The sequence below is a fragment of the Oreochromis aureus genome, linkage group 14 (genome assembly GCF_013358895.1).
Source record: "Oreochromis aureus strain Israel breed Guangdong linkage group 14, ZZ_aureus, whole genome shotgun sequence".
NCBI classification, from domain to species: Eukaryota; Metazoa; Chordata; class Actinopteri; order Cichliformes; family Cichlidae; genus Oreochromis; species Oreochromis aureus.
In genome coordinates, this window is record NC_052955.1 from 15,029,347 (window position 1) to 15,052,900 (window position 23,554).

The 23,554-nt window shown below is 40.2% G+C and overlaps 1 protein-coding gene and 1 pseudogene across 1 annotated transcript; both read right to left on the minus strand.

Annotated features, from left to right (window-relative positions):
* Positions 1–5,315: 5,315 nt before the first annotated feature.
* On the minus strand, positions 5,316–9,022 carry LOC116334875 (extracellular calcium-sensing receptor-like). Its single transcript, XM_039622355.1, has 9 exons — positions 8,898–9,022; positions 8,427–8,721; positions 8,237–8,323; positions 7,886–8,155; positions 7,488–7,697; positions 7,094–7,369; positions 6,547–6,774; positions 6,330–6,453; positions 5,316–6,226 (listed from the first exon to the last, which is right to left on the minus strand). Exons 1-9 carry the CDS (start codon positions 9,005–9,007, stop codon positions 5,316–5,318), a joined length of 2,511 nt encoding a protein of 836 aa, XP_039478289.1. The 5' UTR covers positions 9,008–9,022.
* Positions 9,023–13,564: 4,542 nt separating this feature from the next.
* Positions 13,565–17,453, minus strand: LOC116334876 (annotated as a pseudogene).
* Between the last annotated feature and the right edge of the window lie 6,101 nt (positions 17,454–23,554).

Consider the following 23,554-nt stretch of genomic DNA (forward strand, 5'->3'; position numbering starts at 1 on the left):
TTATCTGTTTAAAGATTTTTTTTTTTTGTTAATATGACCAAGTGGTCAGAGGGTCTAAATAGATCTAATAAAATGACAACGCTACCTAGAGGAATTTCACCCCCAGGAAATATAAAATCTTTTAAGAGCAAATAAAACAGGTCGCACAGGTTCAAAGATGCACACCAAGGCAGGCTGGCTCAAATATTAATACAGTTTTGTTTATAATTATAGAAATAAAATAAAGAATAAAACAGTAAGAAAATTGAATGTAGCGTTGTTGTTGACAGCGTCTTAATTACAATAAAACAATCATTGAACTAGGACTTACCAGCAGCCATGGACCCAAAAGAAAATCACACAGAGAAATCACTACAGCCTGCACCCAGTACCACACAAAAAAAGGAAAGTATGAAAATGACCCACCACCTACGGTCCCAGGGCCACTGGTGAGTCCTCCGTTCACTATAAAAAAAAATAAAAGCACAGGACAACCGGTTAAAAGGGTAAAAGAACACTGAGCCTCACACTCGCTATATATCATTAAAAAAAATAAAATAAACTTCAATCTTTAATAAAACAAATCACACACCCACAAACACATGCACACAGCGCAGACTGGAGGACTTGCACTTCGCGAGTCAAACAGCAGCTCGTGTTGGTTATAATTGTCCAGCTTCAATCGCAGTCCGGTACAGCTCCCCAGAAACTGGAACTAGCACAACACCCGAGCAGAGCATCACTCTAGCTCGACCACAGAGGCGTGAGTGCAAGTAACAGGACAGAATTAGCTGAGTAAAACCAGGTGAACCAAGAAAAGGTAGGCCCAATTAAAAACAGCAGCTCCAACCAGGAGGAGCCCTAAAACAGCAGCTGGGCAGGCGTTTCGATCCTCCAATTGATGCTACACAGATCGCCACTGAGAGGTTATGGCAGCAATCAAATCCTAAGAAAAAGATAAATGTAACCGTAGCCTTGTTTAATTGGGAGTAATAGTAAATATAATTTACCCCAGGACCGGAGATGCTATACTGCGCTGCTGATAATAATCGGAGCACCTCTCTCCGTGGTGGCTGGAGTAGAAAGGAATAGAAATGGCTACGCTACAAACGGGGCCGCAAAAGTATTACTATTAACCCAAAAGCCACGAGGGAATCAGAGGACAAGCGAGAGCCTACCTGTAGCTGTCATACAACCTGATTAATTTGCTGGATTAATTCAAAGGAGTGTGCCAGCATTTACTGCTGCGTTTTACCAGAAGCACGGGAGGAATGAACCAGAAGGAGACCAGCTTACCCTTATAGTGAAAGGCGGCACTCTGCAATCAATGTACAGGTGGGTTCCCCATTAATCCAGTCACCTAAAGACCAGCACGAGCGCATGAGAGATAACAGGGCATTAGAGCAAGCAAGGGCGAGTGAGAGAGAGAGAGAGAGACGAGTAGCCCATCCGGCTACATTAAGGACTAAGGAGGCTCTTCTAGATGTTTTCGCCCAAAGTTTAATCTGGCCTTTATGGTTTTGCTGTCCTTCCTTTGGCCAAGCTAAAAACACCTCACTTTAACAAATTTCTCTTTGGATCTCATTTTGGGAGTTTGAGTACAGTGTTTTTAAATGAAAATTCATTGCTTGGAATTATCTGTAGATCTTTTACAGCGTTTAACATAACTATTTAACATGTCAGCAATTTTCTAAGTAAATGTGTTTCTAAAGCCATCACTTGACCAAGCTGTATTAGCCAATTATAGGCCAATCTCCAAACTTCATTTTATCTGAAAATTTCTTAAAACAGTAGTTGTAAAACAGCTAACTGATCATCCGCAGAAGAATGGCTTATTTGAAAAGTTTCAGTCAGCTTTCAGAGCTCATCACAGTATAGAAGTAGCTTTAATGACGGTCACAAACTATCTTCTTATGGCTTCTAACCGTGGACTCATCTCTGTGGTTGTCCTGCCAGACCTCAGTGCTGTGTTTGATACTGTTGACCATAACATTATATAACAATGATGAGAGTATAGTGTAGGCATTAAAGGTACGGCATTGCAGGGGTTTGAATCATAGCTATCTAATAGACTACAATTTGTAAATGAAGAGTCCTCTTCACTAGGGATGGGTATCGAAAACCGGTTCTTGTTGAGAACCGGTTCCCACTGTTTCAATTCCTTGGAATCGTTTGCCATTTTTGCAAACGATTCCCTTATCGATTCCAGTCGCCCGAATGAGCGTCACCACGCTGCGGAGCGTCGGAGCGCACCTGGCAGGAAACACGGCGCCTAAGCGGCTCAAACGCTTAAAAGTTTGTTTATACTTTACGAGAACGGATGACAACAGGGCAACTTGCAATACTTGCAAAGTAGATATTTCATTAAGGGAGGAAACACTACAAATATGCAAAAGCATTTGCTCACAAAACACGCGATGAACTTAAATGAATGTCTTTAATTCCGCTCCGGACTCGTGAATCTCAACCCAGCAGCAGCAGCGGTAACGTTTGCACGTCCTCTCCCATTACTGCGGCAGGTAAATAATCAACTAACAGTGCATATTATGTTAGCGCGATCTGCTTTATTACAAAACCTGCCATTGTGCATTTAGGTGACCATGATGAGACAGACAGACAGAGTCTGGCTGGCGCTCGCTGGCAGTTGTCGCTGCAGTCTACCGGTAGCGTCTCTTTTCAGGCCCGAATGTCACCGAGCAGTGACTAGTTTGTGGTCAAAACCTTGCAGCCATTAGCCACAGCAGATGGTAAGTGAATGTGTTTAATCGTAGGCAGGGACATTACTGGATATTCTTGTGTAATTGCTACAGAAGAATATTTATTTTATTATTTTACGTTTACAATTTTCCCCGGGGACCCTGTGACACCCCATTGAAGAGCCGTAGGCTGTGGATCTCTTAAGATCTCACTGTTGGGTTTGTAAGGCCATGTTACTCCTAAATTTCTATCTTGTTGAAAGAGAAGATATAAAACAGTTCTAAGCTAATCGACCTTAGTGTTCTCCTTTTTAAAAACAAGAATTGATAAGAGAATCGATAAAGAATCGAATCGTTAAACAGAATCGAAAATGGAATCGGAATCGTTAAAATCTTATCAATACCCATCCCTACTCTTCACACACTAGGGTTAATTATGGAGTTCCCAAGGTTTCCTTGCTAGGACTTTATATAATTGAAGGAAAGATCAATGGAAAGATGTATAGAAACACGATCCATCTGCCAGGATGATGAAGATAAAATGAGGGTGGACATTTCAGCAAGACAATGATCCCAAACACCCAGCAAAGAAAACTTTAAGAAAACGAAAATGGTCCATGAATGGCCCAGTCAATTACCTGACCTGAATCCAACTTAAAATTTATGGAAAGACCTACACCTCAGAGTTTATGTAAAGGGGCCATGGATCCTCCAGGATTTGAAGAATTTTTGGTTTTTGTGGAAGAATAGGCCAAAATCACACTTGATGAATGCATACGACAGGAGACATCTTGAAGCTGTCCCCAACAAAGGCTTTTTATACAAAGTATTAAATATGTTTCAGTACGTTTATTCAGTTATTTTTCCCTATCATTTCTCATTATTACACATAATTTGATCCATTGACATCTATGCATCTTTGCATGTGTGGAGTGGATGGGTTAGAATGTCATGTCAATACCACCTTTAGAAATCGATTTACTTACAAAATTGGTGACTTTTTATCTGCTATATCTGCTTAATTTGTTATGGAATAGTCAATGAACAGACCTCACATGGATACAAAATGGTTTATCATTTCATTGTTCAATTACATATTAGTGACTTAAAACAGGGGGCTGTGTGTATAAATGGGTGTAACTGTTAATACAATATTATGCAATTTCTTGTTTGATTAAACCTGTGAAATAAAGATGAAAGTGTGCACTTCCTTCAGGAGGACTAAAGACTGCCAGAAGCCTTCAAAATAGCCTGTTGTGAGCAACTCTAGGATGTTTTTAACTAACCTGTTACAAAAAAAACCCATCAATCAGTCAATCCATGAATCCAATCAGCGTTTGTGGTGGTAGCTAACCGACACAGCCCGCCATTGTGCAGCTCAGTTAGTGTTTGCCAGAGAACAGCAGAACTACCACGCCTATGAGTGGACCATTTTCTCAAAGACGTGCAACTGGATACTTGCCCTGGTGCAATTATACTGCCTGTAACATTATCCATCATGACTGATTTGGCTATGGGTCAGTGATGAGATGATTTGTGGAGGAATACCCTTGGAAAGTTTTACATATGTTCCAAGGATATGTCTTGGAAGATTTTGAAAGAATCAAAATAAAATCCTCCGACCCACTGTCTGGTGGAGTGTGCCCTGGGTTGATCCAGTTCCTGGATCCAGTTCAATGTTCCCTTAAATTTTTGAGCAGCTTATATGAATTTAAGATAAACACGAAGAATTCATATGCAAAAGCCTCTCAACCTCACCTATCTGAGATAAGAGATTGAATCATTACTTGTTATTAATCTCTGGCTCTCTTCCACAGCAAATCTTTTGTCCTGTCTTCCTCCCTTCACCCCCAGACGACTGCCCCTCCCTAAGCCTGTTTCTGCTGGAGGTAGATTTCTTCCCGTTAAAAGGCAGCTTTCCCTTCCCACTGTTTCCAAAGTGCTTGCTCATAGGAGGTCATATGATTGTTGGGTTTTTCTCTGTATGTATTCATGTAGGGCCTACCTTACAATATAAAGCACCTTTAGGTGACTGTTGTTGTGATTTAGTGCTATATAAATAAAACTGAATTGAATCTCCACTAAATTCTGCACTGAGGCTCTTCCAAATAACTGTTGGGAGAAACCTCTACACATCCTGTCACCTAGTGAAAAAAAACCCTCCACTATCTTCACAGTACCATCAATCAGAATACGCAACACAAATCAGGCGAGATTCAAAAAGGTCAAGCAAGAAAACCAGAAAGAAAATTGCTGCTATGACATGTATAAATGCGTAACAGTGAAAGCCTTATGTCTTGATTGCTTATAATCCAAAAATTATTGCTCAAAAATAAAATATTCTTGTATTTAAAACTTGTTAAAACTCTAACAATCTTGCATAAAATTAATTTATGTGAAAAATGGATTAAAGCTTCTTTGTACCAACTATTTCTGTTGTTGATATTTTCAAATTCACATGCATGGTTATGAAGTATAAGAGTATTATAAACCCTGGTCAATATATTTTGAATACGAATCAGATTTTGAAAGGCAAGAAATACAAGAATGAGCAATATGGGTCTTGTTTATATATTCATGATCTAATAATTTAAATGTATTTATTTTCATGGATGTATTTTAATTTATGTGGAAACATTTTTACAATTCAGCGCCACGACCCATTATAGCCTTTCTTGTGTTGATCTCTGGTCTCATCAGGATTATGTAACATTTGGGACCAAACAGTGTGATCAAGAGACCAAAGCTTGAGGCCAGGATGGCAAATACCTCCACTGCATCTGCATAATTTCCCGGTGAGCTTATATAAACAAGAACAAAGGCCACCCACACAGCGCAGAAGATCAGCATGCTGAATGTGATTAGTTTGGCCTCATTAAAACTATCAGGGAGATTCCTTACCAGGAACGCAATTAGAAAACTGATGGCAGCCAACATGCCAATATAGCCTAATAACACTGCAAAACCCACAGTGGACCCAACTGTACACTCATAAACAATCTTATCATTTTGGTATTGGGTGTTTTTATGTGGAGCTGGGGAAGCAGAAACAAGCCAGGCAGTGCAAATGGCTGCTTGAATAGATGTAAGGCACAGAACTGTTCCTCTCTGCTGCACAGGACCAAACCATTTCAGACTGGTTCCCCCTCCTGGCTTGGAGGCTTTGAACACAGCCAGAACAACCATGGTTTTTACCAGGATGCATGAGACACACAGCACAAAGCTGATCCCAAATGCTGCATGCCTGAGTTGGCATGTCCACAGCCTGGGTCGTCCAATAAACAGTAGTGAACACAGGAAACATAACTTGAGTGACAACAATAGCTGGAAGCTAAGTTCTGAATTGTTGGCACGTACTATGGGTGTTCTGCGATGATACATAAAGATCCATAGAACAACAGCACATATAAATGTGCCCAGTAAGGAGGTTGCTGTCAAACAAATACCCAGAGGCTCATGGTAGGAGAGAAACTCTGTGTTCTTAGGAACACAGTGGTCACGTTGGGGGTTTGACCAAAAATCCTCTGGACAACTGGTGCACTCCAGAGAGTCTGATTAAAGGGAGAAAGATGAAGAAAGGGGAGGATGGTAAAATGCATATTATATGTAATATGAATTAAATTAAATATGCAATGTTGAAAGATAAACACTTACTGCTTATATTACTGACTTTTCCCTCAGAACAAGGGATGCAGTCAAAACAGCATTTGGGTTCCCCCTTCTTTCTAACCATGTGGGTACCAGGTGGACAGCTTTCACTACATACTGATCGAGGAGGCTGTTAGACAAAATATAAATAAATGTTCCCTGCTACAATTCTATGTAATATAAATGTCATAAAAGGTAACTGTCAAATAAAAACATATCTAACCTTTTTGGATTTAAAGTTCCAGAAGATTTTGTCTTCAGCAAGTATGAGTTCTTCACCTTTGAAAGCTGACCTCTTAACCTCACCAACATTATGAACTTTAGTGCTTCCATCAGGGAGCCACAACCAGTTCATCACATCGTAAATTGGCACAACATCACCATTTTCATCAAATGACACTTGATCACCAAATGGAGTGGTGAAGTTTACCCTTTCCAAGTAATAAAGAAGCTGTTAAAAAGTAATATATAAGAAATAAATTTCACAGTGCAGGCAGTGGCACCCACTATCCAATAACCAAATTAAATCTAACACTCATTATGCCTGTACATATAAATGCATTAAAATCTAGTTCTAAATTAAACAAGAACATCTCTAATTGTGCCATATATATGCATACTAGTAAAGGTGCTCTAATATAAATATATTAAACACTACTTTTGCTCAATATGAAAAATCCATTTAGCTCTCTTCAGCTCATTTCATCTTATTTAATTGTTTTTTTATCCAACAGGGTAAGATGAAGATGAAGTATAAATTAATATCGCACCTGCCATGGCTCCAGTGATTGCAATGTGCCACAGCTATGCCCACTGAAAGGCCCTCTTCCTTGCTTGCATCGCAGCATGTCATCAAGGGAATATGCCAGAGCATAAACAGCTTTGTACACATTGTACTCAGGCCGGAGGTTGGAAATGTCCAAGATCTCAGTGTTCACATTTTCTAGATCTTCCTGTCCAGTGCATAGTGCACCTCCACCTTCCAGCCAGCCTGCTGGAGCGGGTGCAAATCTGCACTGAAATGTGAGTTCCCAAAACTCATTCACCTTAAATATATGATTGAAATATATTATTAATAGCTGTGTTTGTGTGTGTGTGATTTTTTTTAAAATAATGACAACATAAAATTTTTGCAGCTAACACAGTAAAGTTTTGAACTCTCACCATTGTCTTTCCATAGCTATTATTCTCAAGTAGATCAGGGCGTATTTGTAATAAGAATTCCCTGAGCCCTGGTATTTCTCCTCGACGAATAGCAATGCCCAGTGTACCACCCAGGTATGGCATGAGCTGAGGTGTTTGAAGCACAGCAGCTGTTGCTGTCCAGCCTTCACTGGCCAACCACTGTAGGCCTGTTACATTCTGCCTTTCTATCTTTGCATTTTATTTTATCAGATGTAAAAAGCAGTAATGTAAATACCAACGACTGACATCATCTTGACATTGAAGTACTTGCTTGACTTAAAATGAATTCTATATGATTATTTTTCTTTACTCATTCAAATAAAGATGTAATACATGTATTAACCAGTTTAGAGAAATAAATTCTTTTAAAACTGCACCTCTTCCATAAGGTTTATCATGTGAGTCTCATACACAAAGGCAATGACGACATGAGCTGTGGATTTTTTCATCACATCCACAATCCTCCTGAGTTCATCTGTGTCTTTGTCCCAGGGTAAAACCTCAATGTAGGCAAGGCAACCTTCTCCAGACACACTCAGCTCAGATTGTAAGGATCTGGCTGCATGAAGTCCATAATCATCGTCAGTGATGAGCAGGCCTGCCCAAGTCCAGCCGAAATGTTTTAGGATCTGAATCATAGCACGTACCTAAGTGAATACAGATTAAAACATCAGTGCTGTTCATCAGCTTCTTTTGACTTTTTATATTTGTCCTGATTGATTTTTAACCTGGAAAGCATCACTTGGGATTGTCCTAAAGAAGGATGGATACTTTTGATGGTCACTCAAACAGGAACATGTGGCAAAATAACTCACCTGTGAAAAAGAGACAATATGTTGTACATTATTTTTTACATTAAATTTACAATTAAGTTAATATAAACTAAAATAACATTCTATGGTTAAACTGAAAACTTACCATGGGTACTCTGTACAAACCTAAGATGCTGGAGATGGCAATAGAACGTGTAGAGGAAGAATCACCCACAATCCCTACAACTGGAGGATTTCCAACACATGTATTGTGTAATATAATTTGTTCCTCTTGACCACTGGCTAATGACAATGCTCCACGGAATCCAATTCCAAGTTCAGCACAGTTGTCATAAAGAGTGTATCCCACAGTCACATTAGGTAGCAAGCTGGAGTTTTTGTTGATTTCATCAATAGCAAAAGCCATGGTTTGTGCCAGCCTAAATCCTTGTACGTAGAAACTAACAAAAAACATTTTGATTTAAAAAATACATCAGGATACTTAGAAAACAGCTTTATTAATCAACAAAGTATAATTACTTATACTAATATACTAATATAATTACTTAATATTTATATTACCATTAGGTTTGTCCTGTTTCTCTCTTTTTTTCTGTTGTTTCCCTGTCCTACTTACCTATGGCAAGTAGGTTGTTTCGGCTGTGAGGTAAATAACAGGTCAGAAACGCTTGAGAAAAAGTGGACTGGAAACAGTCCGCCCAGGATGACATCTCCACTCTTTTGCATTCTGTTTAGATGAAATTGCTCCTGTAGTTGGCACGAGGAGGGAAACAGAGAAGAGGGTATAGTATGAGAAAAATAGGAATACAGCACAATGAACAAGAGCAAATTGCTTTGTAAAAATGAGCTCATGACAGCTTTCAGATTTTCCGATCCTAGACATCTCATTTTATTGCTTTGCCATTCCCTTTTATTGACATGCTGTGTTGATGAATTTTGCATACCACCCATCTGGGAAAAAGAAGGTAAAAGGGCGGGGCCTAAAATAGATTTGATCAGAGATTGGTTTTGTATCGAGGCAGACTTAGGTAACGCTGTGAGTGTATTAGTTTTGTTTACTTTGTTCCTTTTTAATGTTATTTTATTTTTAAACAGTTATAAAGGAAGCATGATTTTCTTGTGGTTCAACCAAACTATGAGTTTCACACTGAGAGATATATCAAATTATTATCAAATTATAATTCATGTACAGCAAAATTCATGGTAAATGTCTCAAAAGGCAATGATAAAAAAAAAATCCAAGTTCAAAGTTTGGGTTTTCTTTGAAAAAACTATCAGTATTTTTTTGTGTTTTATCAATATTATTATTTTGAATGCTAGACTAAGTGGACTGGTACCGGTCTCATTTCCTGAGCCTTTCTGGTGGATAACGGGGACAGGTGGGTAGTGGTGAGTGCTCCTTAGGTTGCAGAGCAGGAGGCCAATAAAGAAAGTAGATGGTTGGCATTGACACAATACAGATGGCTGATTGCAGAGCCTCAGGAGGCTGAGGTGAAGTCGAAGGTAAGTAATAAGGAAGGGGAGCTGGTAATTGAGTTTAGTTTCCTAAAAATAACCGAATAGGTGAAGCAGTAAAGCAGACCCTTTCTGGAGACCACCTTCAGTGCTCCCTGGTGCACACAAGGAAGACACGGTGATCACCAGTGAAAGCCAAATCTATGAACTTACATATGTTGCAAAATGTGAGAGCTTGTGGAATAAAAAGTGAAAATGTGTAGAAATAATTTGTCCCTGAGTGATGGTGCTGTGGTTCAGAGTGGGGGCTCAGAAGTGAACTAACGTTCCACTTTTACTGCCAACAGTTAAACAAACTGAGTGAGAAGATACTGCTAGGATGTGAAATAAATGCCTGTCAAATATCCCAGCTAATGCTTATGTCAAGGCAGTAAACTGATTTATGTATTTATGCTGCGGCTCCCTGTGCACTGTGGTTGTAAATGCACCATGGTGGACGGAGGACAGCGGGGAATGAGACCTCTTTGTCTGATTGGCTGACCTCCACTTCTGTTCCCTCAGTTCCCTCCGTCCACAACCCCCCATGCCCTTACCCCCTACCAGCCACAAGTGCAAGTTTTGCAACACATTCTTCACAAGAAGTGCACAATATGAAAATCTGTGACTTGAGAGGGTTGAGTTAAGCACTTCTATTCACTGATATGAAAGAAGGTTGTACCACTTACAACCAGAGTTGTGGTTGTCAGTAGTAAAAAATAAATAAATATGTGTAAAACTTTGCAGGTTAATATCAATATACACATTTGTGAATGTTCGTCTATAACTGTAAATTTTAAAAAAGTGTGTGAAAAAATTATATGTGTCAATTTTAAGTTCAAATTGTTTCTACACATTCTCACTTTTTATTCTACAAGCTCTCACATTTTGCAACATATTTACCTTCATACAAATCCTTCTTGTGGCCAGGTCCTTGGTCAGAGGCAGCAAGAAGGCGTGGTTATTTTTGTTTTCCCTCGGCTTGCTTCCTGTACATTGGGATTTTGATCAGTGGATGAGAGGGTGATTTTCGCTGCATCTTCGTGTCTGGGAATGGGTTCTAACTGTCGTTTGTGCTTATGTGCAAAACAATAGTTCCGAGTAATCAGCCTTCTTGGAGTTGCTGGGTGAGGTGCTCAAGGGTGCTCCATTTGGTGACTCTGCAATCCTACTGGGAGATTTCAATGCTCACATGGGTAATGACAGTGAGAGCTGAAGGGGCATGATAAGAATGAATGGTTTGCCTGATTTGATCCCGAGTGGTGTTCTGTTATTGGACTTCTGTACAAATCACAGTTTGTTGATAATGAACACTATGTTCGAACATAAGAATGTGAATAAGTGTATGTGGTACCAGGATAACCTAGGGTACAGGTCAATGATCGATTTTGTAATGGGAAATTCTGGAAACTTGGGTGAAGAGAGGAGCTGAGCTGTCAACTGATCACCACCTGGCAGTGAGTTGGTTCAGGTAGGGGGTAGGATGCTGGACAGACCTTGTACACCCAAATGTATAGTGATTGTGTGCTGGAAGCACATGGCAAAGGCAGTGGTCTGGGAGATCTTCAATGCCCACCTCCAGCAGAATTCAGTAACATTCCAAGGGAGGCTGGGAACATTGAGTGTGAATGCACCATGTTTCAGACCTCCATTGCTGAGGCTGCTGCAAGGAGCTGTGGCTGCAATGTAGTTGCTGACTGTCATGGTGGTAATCCCTGAACCAGACGGTGGACACCAGTGGTGAAGGGCACCATCAAGCTTCGGGAGCAGCTGATGGTACTGTCAGGTGTGAATGTGGCACAGGTGGTAGCTGAAGCAAAAACTCAGATGTTGGAGGAGTTTGGTTAAACCATTTAAAAAAGATTTTCAGTCTGACCTGAAGTGATTCTGGCAAAGTGTCAAGTGATTCAGAAGGGTAAAGTGGTGCTCTTCTTACATGGTGTATAGTGGGAGTAGGATGGTGCTAATTTCAGTTGAGGATTTGTCAGGTGGTGGGCGTTTGCCCAACCAGTATAAATGTATTTTGTGGGATGCATTTGGAAAAGGCAAATGCGTCCCTCTGAGTGTGGTATAGTATCATCTATTGCTACCATCCATTTGATCCCTGTAGAACCGTTGCAGGAGCTTGGTCTGCATTGTGAGCAATAAGTCATACTCATTCCTAGTGTGTGCTGGACTCCACCAGGGCTGTCCTTCGTCACTGATTCTCTTCATAGATTTTATGGACAGAATTTATAGACATAGCTAGGTGGCAGAATGGTTCCACTTTGGTGGCCTGAGAATCTCTGAGAAGTGGAAAAGTTTGAGTACGTCAGGGTCTTGTTCAAGAGTGAGGAGCGAGGGAAGCAGGAGATTTAAAGGTGGAGTGGGTTATGGCTGCTCTCTTGCTCAGTTGCAAGAGAGCTGCAGCTGAGCAAGAGAGCTGAGCAAGACAGTAAAGCTCTTGGCTTACTTGTCAATTCATCTCCCTACCCCCACCTAGCTCTCGGTAGTGACTGAAGATTGCAGATACAAGCAGCAGAAATGAGCTTTCTCCAAAGCATGGCTGGCCTCTACCTTAGCAATAGAGTGAGGAGACCAACCAACTGACAGAGGCTCAGAGTAGAGCTGCTACTTCTCAACATTAAAAGGAGCCAGTTGAGGTGGTTCAGGAATCTGGCAAGGATGCTTCCTGGCTGCCTTTTGGATGAGATATTTTGGGCATGTCCTACCAGAAGGAGGCAGACGCAAGACATGTTGGAGAGATTACATTACTTGACTGGCTGGGAACACCTCGATGTTTACCCGGATAAGCTGCAGGAGGTGGCTGGGAAGAGGAAGGTCCGGGCAACCTTGCTTAGGCTTCTATCCATGTGATCTATCCAATGATAACTGGAAGAAAATTGATGGATGGATGAATTGATTATACATCTTGTTCTCAAATATATCTACAGGGTATATCAGTAAAGACTTTCAACTGTAATACGATTTTATTCATAAAAATCCAGTTTTTGATTCAACTGTTCTGTTTAATTTGTGAGTAGTTTATATTTATTCAAGATGAACATGAAGACCTAATATGCAGACACCTCTAAACCTCACGTCTGTGAAAAATTAGATAATGATGTTACGTGAAAACACTGTGTACGATAAAAAAATGCTTTTGCTTCAAACCCCATGAAAGTCCATGCTTAACATTTTCCAAAATCCTATATGTTGACAGAAGATTCTAAGTATCTCATCCTTGTGTCTGAAACAGCCACTATATTTACAGTACCATCATTCAGAATATGAGAAATCATGTGTGATTAAAAACAGGTTAGTCCCATTTATCAGTTCATTCACACTGTTGCAATTTTTGACAACTTCATGCACTAATTCTTAGCATAACCTACATAACATGACAATAGTGCACTATTTTAAGCATTATTTATTTTTGTTTATGGATTTTTTTGTACAAATTTTATATTTTATCTATGAATGTGGTTTGACAATGTTTATCCATGTGTTTATTTAGGATATACTTTCATTATCTTTGCATGAACATTGTATATTTTCCAACAAATATCCCCAAGAAAGCAAGACTGAAAAAAGACAAAAACAACATATTTATCTAAATGTCGAATGCTGAATGCCCATTGTTTCAATTGCAATAATCAGAAATTCAAATATTATTGCTAACACCCACCCCCCCAAAGAAAAAAGAGAAAAACATGTTTCTACTGCACCCTATTCAATGTATCCAAACGACTGGAGTCTCTCTCCTTTCTAATTTACTTTAAAGCTGCTTTTCTAGTCTATGTGGAAAAATACTTAAGATCCACTGCCACGACCCATTATAGCCTTTTTTGTGTTCAATTCTGGTCTCATTATTATTATGTAACATTTGGGTCCAAACAGTGTGATCAAGAGTCCAAAGCTTGAGGCCAGAATAGCAAACACCTCCACTGCATCTGCATAATTTCCAGGTGAGCTGATATAAACGGGAACAAAGGCCACCCACACAGCACAGAAGATCAGCATACTGAATGTGATGAGCTTGGCCTCATTAAAACTATCAGGGAGATTCCTTGCCAGGAATGCAATTAGAAAACTGAGGAAAGCCAGAACGCCAATATAACCTAATAACACTGAAAAACCAACAGTGGACCCAAATGCACACTCATAAACAATCTTATCATTTTGGTATTGGGTGTTTTTATGTGGAGTTGGAGAGGAAGAAACAAGCCAGGTAGTGCAGATGACTGCCTGAATAGATGTAAGGCACAGAACTGTTCCTCTCTGCTGCGTAACACCAAACCATTTCAGACTGGTTCCCCCTCCTGGTTTGGAGGCTTTGAACACAGCCAGAACAACCATGGTTTTTACCAGGATGCATGAGACACAAAGCACAAAGCTGATGCCAAATGCTGCATGCCTGAGTTGGCATGTCCACAGCCTGGGTCGTCCAATGAACAGCAGTGAACAAAGAAAGCACAACTTGAGTGACAGCAATACCTGGAAACTAAGTTCTGAATTGCTGGCACGTATTATAGGTGTTCTGTGATGGTAGATAAAGATCCCTAGAACAACAGCACATATACATGTGCCCAGCAGTGAGGTTGCTGTCAGACAAATACCCAGAGGCTCATGGTAGGACAGAAACTCTGTCTTCTTGGGAACACAGTAGTCACGCTCGGGGTTTGACCAAAAATCCTCTGGACAACTGTTGCACTCCAAGGAGTCTGGTGAAAAGGGAGAAAGATGACGAAAGGGGAAGACAATTAAATGCATACTATATTTAATGAAAATGAAATTCAATATATTATGCTGACAAAACTGAAAAAACACTTACTGCGTTTATTAGTGATTTTCCCCTCAGAACAAGGGATGCAGTCAAAACAACATTTGGGTTCCCCCTTCCTTCTCACCATGTGGGTACCAGGAGGACAGCTCTCACTGCATACTGATTGAACTGGCTATTGGACAAAATTAAATATTACCTAGCAGAATGACATTCACTGTAAATGTTACAAAAGGTAAAGTCTGAAAAGCCATGTATAACCTTTTTGGAATTAAAGTTCCAGAAGATTTTGTCTTCATCAAGTATGATTTCTTCACCTCTGAAAGCTGACCCCTTAACCTCACCAACATTCTGAACTTTAGTGCTTCCATCAGGGAGCCACAACCAGTTCATCACATCATAAATTGGCACAACATCACCATTTTGATCAAATGACACTTGATCACCAAATGGAGTGGTGAAGTTCACTCTTTCCAAGTAATAAACAAGCTGTTAAAAAGTAATACATAAGAAATAAATTTCACAGTGCAGGCAGTGGCACCCACTATCCAATAACCAAATTAAATCTAACACTTATTATACCTGTACATATAAATGCATTAAAATCTAGTTCTAAATTAAACAGGGACATCTCTACTTGCTCCAGATATATGCATACTAGTTAATGTGCTCTAATATAAATATATTAAACACTACTTTTGCTTAATATGAAAAATCCATTTAGCTCTATTCAGCTCATTTCATCTTATTTAATTGTTTTTTTTTTCATACAGGGTAAATTTTGTTCTGAAAGTAATTATAGAACAAATGATGTACTCAGATTAAGATGAAATATAAATTAATATCGCACCTGCCATGGCTCCAGTGATTGCAATGTGCCACAGCTATGCCCACTGAAAGACCCTCTTCCTTGCTTGCATCGCAGCATGTCATCAAGGGAATATGCCAGAGCATAAACAGCTTTGTACACATTGTACTCAGGCCGGAGGTTGGAAATGTCCAAGATCTCAGTGTTCACATTTTCTAGATCTTCCTGTCCAGTGCATAGTGCACCTCCACCTTCCACCCAGCCTGCTGGAGCTGGTGCAAATCTGCACTGAAATGTGAATTCCCAAAACTGATTCACCTGAAACATGTTATTGGAAAATGCTTTGTTTTCATGTTGACAACAAAAAATTCTTGCAGTTACCACAGTAAAATTTGAAACTCTCACCATGCTATTTCCATAGTTATCATTGTGATGTAGGTCAGGACGTATTTGTAATAGGAATTCCCTGAGCCCTGGTATTTCTCCTCGGCGAATAGCAATGCCCAGTGTACCACCCAGGTATGGCATGAACTTAGGTGTTTGGAGCACAGTAGCAGTTGCTGTCCAGCCTTCACTGGCCAACCACTGTAGACCTGTTACATTCTGCTTGGCTACCTGTGCATTATATTTTACCAAATGTAAAAAGTGATCATTTAACAACTACTCTGGTGACATTTAGATGTTACTGAAGAATTTCCTCATGTTAAAATTTATTTTATATCATTTGTGTTCTGTATTCATTTAAATAAAACTGTAATACATCTCCTACACAGTGTAGAGATGCAGATTTTTATACCAAGAAACAATCAAATTCTTTTAAAACTGCACCTCTTCCATAAGGTTTATCATGTGACTCTCATGTACAAAGGCAATGACCACACGAGCTGTTGATTTTTTCATCACATCCACAATCCTCCTGAGTTCATCAGTGTCTTTGTCCCAGGGTAAAACCTCAATGTAGGCAAGGCAACCTTCTCCAGACACACTCAGCTCAGATTGTAAGGATCTGGCTGCATGAAGTCCATAATCATCGTCAGTGATGAGCAGGCCTGCCCAAGTCCAGCCGAAATGTTTTAGGATCTGAATCATAGCACGTACTCTGTGAATACAGATTAAAACATCAGTACTGTGCATCAGCTTTTTTGACTTTTTATATTTGTCCTGATTGATTTTTAACCTGGAAAGCATCACTTGGGATTGTCCTAAAGAAGGATGGATACTTTGGTTTCACTCAAACAGGAACATGTGGCAAAATAACTCACCTGAAAAAGAGACAATATGTTGTACATTATTTTTTAAGTTTAAATTTACAATTAAGTTAATATAAACTAAAATAACATTCTATGGTTAAACTGAAAACTTACCATAGGTACTCTGTACAAACCTAAGATGCTGGAGATGGCAATAGAACGTGTAGAGGAAGAATCACCCACAATCCCTACAACTGGAGGATTTCCAACACATGTGTTGTGTAATATAATTTGTTCCTCTTGACCACTGGCTAATGACAATGCTCCACGGAATCCAATTCCAAGTTCAACGCAATTATCATAAAGAGTGTATCCCACAGTCACATTAGGTAGTAAGTTGGAGTTTTTGTTGATCTCATCAATAGCAAAAGCCATGGTTTGTGCCAGCCTAAAACCTTGTACATAGAAACTAACAAAAAACATTTTTACTTGAAAAATACATCAGGATAGTTAGAAAACATGCTGCAAAGATAGGCATTCAAATAATTAAGGAAACTGAATAACAATAATTAAAGGGATATTTTAATGAAAAAATAATCAAGATTAAGCTTCATTCAATATCCATTTTTTCTTAGCTTTGCTAATCAACAAAGTATAATAACTTTAGATATGACAGTTACATTTATATTAGCATTAGGTTTGTCCCATTTCTCTCTTTTTTCTGTTGTTTCCCTGCCATATTTACCCATGGCAAGAAGGTTGTTGTGGCTGTGAGGTAAAAGACAGGTCAGGAACACTTGAGAAAAAGTGGACTGGAAACAGTCCACCCAGGTTGACATCTCCACTCTCCTGCATTCTGTTTAGATGAAATTGCCCCTGTAGCTGACACGAGGAGGGAAACAGAGAAGAAGACATAGCATAAGAAAAGTAGGAATACAGCAAAATGAACAAGAAGAAATTGCTTTGTAAAAATGAGCTCATGACAGCTTTCAGATTTTCTGACCCTAGTCATTTCATTTCATTGTTTTGCCATTCCCTTTTATTGACATGCTGTGTTGATGATTCTTGCACACCACCCTTCAGCAAAAACAAGGAGAAAGGGCAGGGCCTAAAATACATCTCATTAGATATTGCGTTTTTTATCCAGGCATATTAAGGTAACACTGTGAGTATATAACTTATCAAGATGACCTCAAACTCACAAAAAACAACATATTTTTGTCTATCTTTTCATTTTGGTTGAGTATTATTGTATTTTTCAACAGTTATAACAGAATAATGAATATTCTTGTGTTTTTCTTCAGTCTCAACAGGCAATGTTAACAAAAAATCCAGCACACAGACTTAAGACACACGGGCTTGACACAGCAATAGGGATAAACAAGCAGAGAGGCAAAGATGAGACACAAGGAGAGGAACAAGGGAAGCAGGTAAGGAAGATGAAGCACAGTGACACAACTAAGACACAAAGGGGACAAACATGGAGACAAGACACGCGGAGGGCGAGAGACATAAACGTGGAGACAAACACGGATGAAAAATTTGTGCTGTAAAAGAGACACTCTAATTTCAACAAAGGGTACATGCCCACCCAATAAGTATCCAACCCGCATCCCTTATTTATTTATTTCTTTAGTTAGTTACAGGGAGTGCAGAATTATTAGGCAAATGAGTATTTTGTCCACATCATCCTCTTCATGCATGTTGTCTTACTCCAAGCTGTATAGGCTCGAAAGCCCACTACCAATTAACCATATTAGGTGATGTGCATCTCTGTAATGAGAAGGGGTGTGGTCTAATGACATCAACACCCTATATCAGGTGTGCATAATTATTAGGCAACTTCCTTTCCTTTGGCAAAATGGGTCAAAAGAAGGACTTGACAGGCTCAGAAAAGTCAAAAATAGTGAGATATCTTGCAGAGGGATGCAGCAGTCTTAAAATTGCAAAGCTTCTGAAGCGTGATCATCGAACAATCAAGCGTTTCATTCAAAATAGTCAACAGGGTCGCAAGAAGCGTGTGGAAAAACCAAGGCGCAAAATAACTGCCCATGAACTGAGAAAAGTCAAGCGTGCAGCTGCCAAGATGCCACTTGCCACCAGTTTGGCCATATTTCAGAGCTGCAACATCACTGGAGTGCCCAAAAGCACAAGGTGTGCAATACTCAGAGACATGGCCAAGGTAAGAAAGGCTGAAAGACGACCACCACTGAACAAGACACACAAGCTGAAACGTCAAGACTGGGCCAAGAAATATCTCAAGACTGATTTTTCCAAGGTTTTATGGACTGATGAAATGAGAGTGAGTCTTGATGGGCCAGATGGATGGGCCCGTGGCTGGATTGGTAAAGGGCAGAGAGCTCCAGTCCGACTCAGACGCCAGCAAGGTGGAGGTGGAGTACTGGTTTGGGCTGGTATCATCAAAGATGAGCTTGTGGGGCCTTTTCGGGTTGAGGATGGAGTCAAGCTCAACTCCCAGTCCTACTGCCAGTTTCTGGAAGACACCTTCTTCAAGCAGTGGTACAGGAAGAAGTCTGCATCCTTCAAGAAAAACATGATTTTCATGCAGGGCAATGCTCCATCACACGCAGCGTCCAAGTACTCCACAGCGTGGCTGGCAAGAAAGGGTATAAAAGAAGAAAAAAACTAATGACATGGCCTCCTTGTTCACCTGATCTGAATCCCATTGAGAACCTGTGGTCCATCATCAAATGTGAGATTTACAAGGAGGGAAAACAGTACACCTCTCTGAACAGTGTCTGGGAGGCTGTGGTTGCTGCTGCACGCAATGTTGATGGTGAACAGATCAAAACACTGACAGAATCCATGGATGGCAGGCTTTTGAGTGTCCTTGCAAAGAAAGGTGGCTATATTGGTCGCTGATTTGTTTTTGTTTTGTTTTGAATGTCAGAAATGTATATTTGTGAATGTGGAGATGTTATATTGGTTTCACTGGTAAAATAAATAATTGAAATGGGTATATATTTGTTTTTGTTAAGTTGCCTAATAATTATGCACAGTAATAGTCACCTGCACACACAGATATCCCTCTAAAATAGCTAAAACTAAAAACAAACTAAAAACTACTTCCAAAAACATTCAGCTTTGATATTAATGTGTCTTTTGGGTTCATTGAGAACATGGTTGTTGTTCAATAATAAAATTATTCCTCAAAAATACAACTTGCCTAATAATTCTGCACTCCCTGTAGATAGTTGTAAGTGCAAAAACTCCATGTGGTAGCAGGTACGTGAGATTTAACAGTCATTAGTGTCTGTGAAGGTTCTCAGTCATCCAGGTCATCGTAGTCTAAGGAGCTTGGAAAGAAAAGTGTCTAGACTTCTTTAAGTTGCTTGAAGGCGTTTCACCTCTCATCCGAGAAGCTTCTTCAGTTCTAGGGTCAAATGGTGGAGAGTCCCAGATTTAAACCCTGTAGGAGTATCCCCCCAAAGAGGGACAAAAGGACCCCCTGATGATCCTCTACCTAATCACATGAGCCAAGGTGTGAAAGCGAGTCACAATCAGCCAAGGTTTCGGGTGAGCTCATTGTGAAACCTAACCCCACCCTATCATGTGACTCAGGTCCAGTTTTTGTGCATACAACCTCTTCGCTTCTTCAATCCCTTTTGACAGGTTCTTCCTTGCTAGACTATAAACTACAGTATTCCCATCCACTCACATCCTGAGGTCAGATTGCACAGGATGTGAGTGGGCGTTAAGGCGTCTGGGTAGGGATCTCTGAACTGGATTATAGATGGCAGACAGTTGGTTTTGTAAGCCACCGCCTCTGTTCAAAGATGGTTGTTCACAGTGGACATAGATGGCTTCTTTCACTCCTCTTTCAAACCATCTTTCAACTGTAGACAGCTGAAGAACCTGGTCACCTGATGGCAGTGGGAGCGTTTGTACCTGGGTGGTACTGTTAGGCTCAAACCATGCATAAAAATTAGTCAGTTCATCTGGTAGAGAACGATCATTCTGCCTTATCACTGGGAAAGGGGGTTTGTAGTCCGTAATGTGTTGGAAGCTCTGCCACAGCCGTCGTGGGTCCTTGTGGCACCTGAAGTGGCTGTCCAGTTTTTGTGCATACAACATCTTTGCTTCTTTAATCCCCTTTGACAGGTTCTTCCTTGCTAGACTATAAGCTACAGTATTCCCAGATTTAAAGGCTTTGTTTTGAGCTCTCAGCAAAGAACGAGCATGTATGGTTAGCAATGGTTTTTGGTTGGCTTGCGCCTTGATGGTTCTGACCACTGTCAAATCGTCTATGCAATTATTAATGTAGTCAATGACATACAGAGTATTCCTGGAGGTCAGTAACATTGTTATATGTTGCAACCTCTCTAAAGATTTCCCACTGGGTGGTCGCAAAACAGTCTGTCAGTGCAGAATTTGCTTCTGGTGGACAAATTCTAACTTCTCTGACCATTGACTTGTCCTGCTGTACTCTGGGTTTATAAGCCGGTGTTAGTATAACAGCCAAGTGGTCAGAGTTACCAACATGTGGGAGGACAGTAGCTCTGTAAGAATGCTTGATGTTTGTCTACACTTTGCAACCAGGGGAGAGAATACACTAGACAATGTTCACATGTTGGTAGAATTTGGGCAGAACTTACCTCATTGAAATCTCCCGCTGTTATGCATTCACATTAGCACTCGGTGGTATGTAGACAGCTATAATAATAACTGCCGTCGGCTCCCGTGGCATGTAGAACAGTCAAGGCCTCTAGATGTGGCGAGCAGTGAGTAGAGACCAGGACTTGTGGTCCTGGCACCACGAGTCGTTTGTGTAAACAACTAGCCCGCCGCCTCTTTGTTTACCAGCCAGTGAGGCTACTCTGTCTGCTCTGTGTAGCGTTAGCACCTTGAGCTGCACCGTAGCGTCTGTGATGGTTTCGTTTAGCCAGGACTCGGTGAAAATTGAGATGCAACAGTTCCTCACACTGCGTTGAGAAGCTGTCCACAGTCTGATGTAGTCCATTTTGTTGTCAAGGGAGCAGCACATTGGTCAGCAAGTGTGTCAGTACTGCCGGCTTGTATGGGTTAGTGGCTAGCCTGGGATTAGCTCGTCCATGCTTACCCCGCTTCCGTGTCCTATCACACCGCTTTATGCGTTTCCTCTCGGGTATTGCTCCAGGCTTAGTCATGGATTTCCTCCAACTTGCTCAGCATAGGAGTCCAAGCTCACCCAGAACACTCAGTAGATGTTTCTTGTAGCAGAGATATGGTTATGAGTTTTCCTAGAGGATTGCATTTCTAACAGACACTGTGGCTCAAACACGCACTTCTCTTTCACACAGTTTACATTCACACTACTAATATATCATTATTATTATTTTGATTATTACAACTAAATAGTGTTTAGAAAAAAGCTGAAAGTTCAAAGCAAAGATGAAAACCAGCACAAAGAGACATTAAAGCAATCACCATAATGATTCTACTTTAGAAACACTAAAAGGTATAAATAAAGGCTGAGGCCTGGCTGCTCATCAGTTTGTTAGCTGTTGAAGTTCAGGGTCTGGCTGCTGGGCTAGAGTTGGTGTTCACTTAGCTAACATCACGCTGCTTCTTGGCTAGCTTAACATTCGCATGCTGTCTGTGCAAGTGCTTCCAAAGAGTTGAAGTTGTGTTAGCAGTATAATGCAATTGTTTCTGTCATGGGTGCAGTTTGCATTTTACCATCGCACTCTTGTCCTTTTGTGGAATAAAAATTAAAGTAATCTCCATATTCACTTTGTAGACTGCCTTACTATTTTCCTTCTCCAGGACATGATCTGAAATCAGCTAACTGTAGTGTAAGTGCAAGTGGAATCAGTAAGAGGGATCTATAGCAGAGCAGACTAGCAATTCCAAGAAATTGAAATACTGTAAACTGGTTCACTGCAAGACCTGGTTCTCCATTCCTATCCCTAATGCTCATGCCAGCTGTACCCTTATATACACAATAATAACATGGACTGAACCACCACTCACAACCATTAGCACTTTATATAACCACTGTAGAAATTAGCCACATATCTCACTGATCTAAACTGCACTACTGTAAATGCTGTATAGAGTTATTCTGTACAATATAATAATCATAGTTCTACAACTGTTTACAACTTTTTATAACTTGTATAGTTCATATTTCATATTTCTGTATAGTTTTCATATTTATATCCTGTTCATAGCCTGTACATAGCTTGTACACTCACTACAGTCTGTACATACTTATAGTTATAGCATATTCATAACATACCTTGATACCGTGTACATTGTAACATACCCATAATAGACCCATATTTTGATATATACCTATATTATTGCTAATATATATTTTGTAATATATCAATATTGCTAAAGCACTTTCTGGATGGATGCAAACTGCATTTTGTTGCCTTGTACTTGTGACATGTGCAATGGCGATAACGTCGAATTTTAATTCTAATTCTAATTCTAATGTGGGCCATGACAGCAAGAACTGGAGGGGCATGAAATAGGAGGAACGGCCTGCCTGATTTGATCCCAAGTGATGTTTTGTTATTGGACTTGGCTACAAATCACAGTTTGTCTATAACAAACACCATGTTTGAATGTAAGGATGTGTTTATGTACACATGACACCAGGACAACCTAGGTTGAGGTCGAACATTTTGTAATGGTATGTTCTGAAAACTCGGGTGAAAGGAGGAGCTGAACTGTTAATTGATCACCACCTGGTGGTGAGTGAGTTCAGTTTGTCTAGGTAGGATGCTTGACAGGACTGGCACACTTAAATGTATAGTGAGTGTGCGCTAGAAAAACTTGACAGAAGCACTGGTCTGGGAGATGTTCAACTCCCACCTCCACCAGAATTCAACATCATTCCGAGTGAAGCTGGGAACACTGAGTCTGAGTGGACCATGTTCCACACCTCCATTCCTAAGGCTGCTATAAGGGGCTCTGGCTGCAGTGTGGTTGCTAACTGTCATGGTGGTAATCCCTGAACCAGATTGTGAACACTGGAGGTGAAGGAATCCATAAAGCTCAAGAAGAAGTCC

Coding starts and splice junctions, on each gene's coding strand:
- LOC116334875 (XM_039622355.1), bottom strand. CDS start 9,007: ATGCAAAAGAGTGGAGATGTCATCCTGGGCGGACTGTTTCCAGTCCAC. Junction 8,156..8,236: donor TCCCAAGTGATGCTTTCCAG/GTTAAAAATCAA, acceptor GTATTCACTTAG/GTACGTGCTATGATTCAGAT. Junction 7,370..7,487: donor ATAGCTATGGAAAGACAATG/GTGAGAGTTCAA, acceptor CATATATTTAAG/GTGAATGAGTTTTGGGAACT.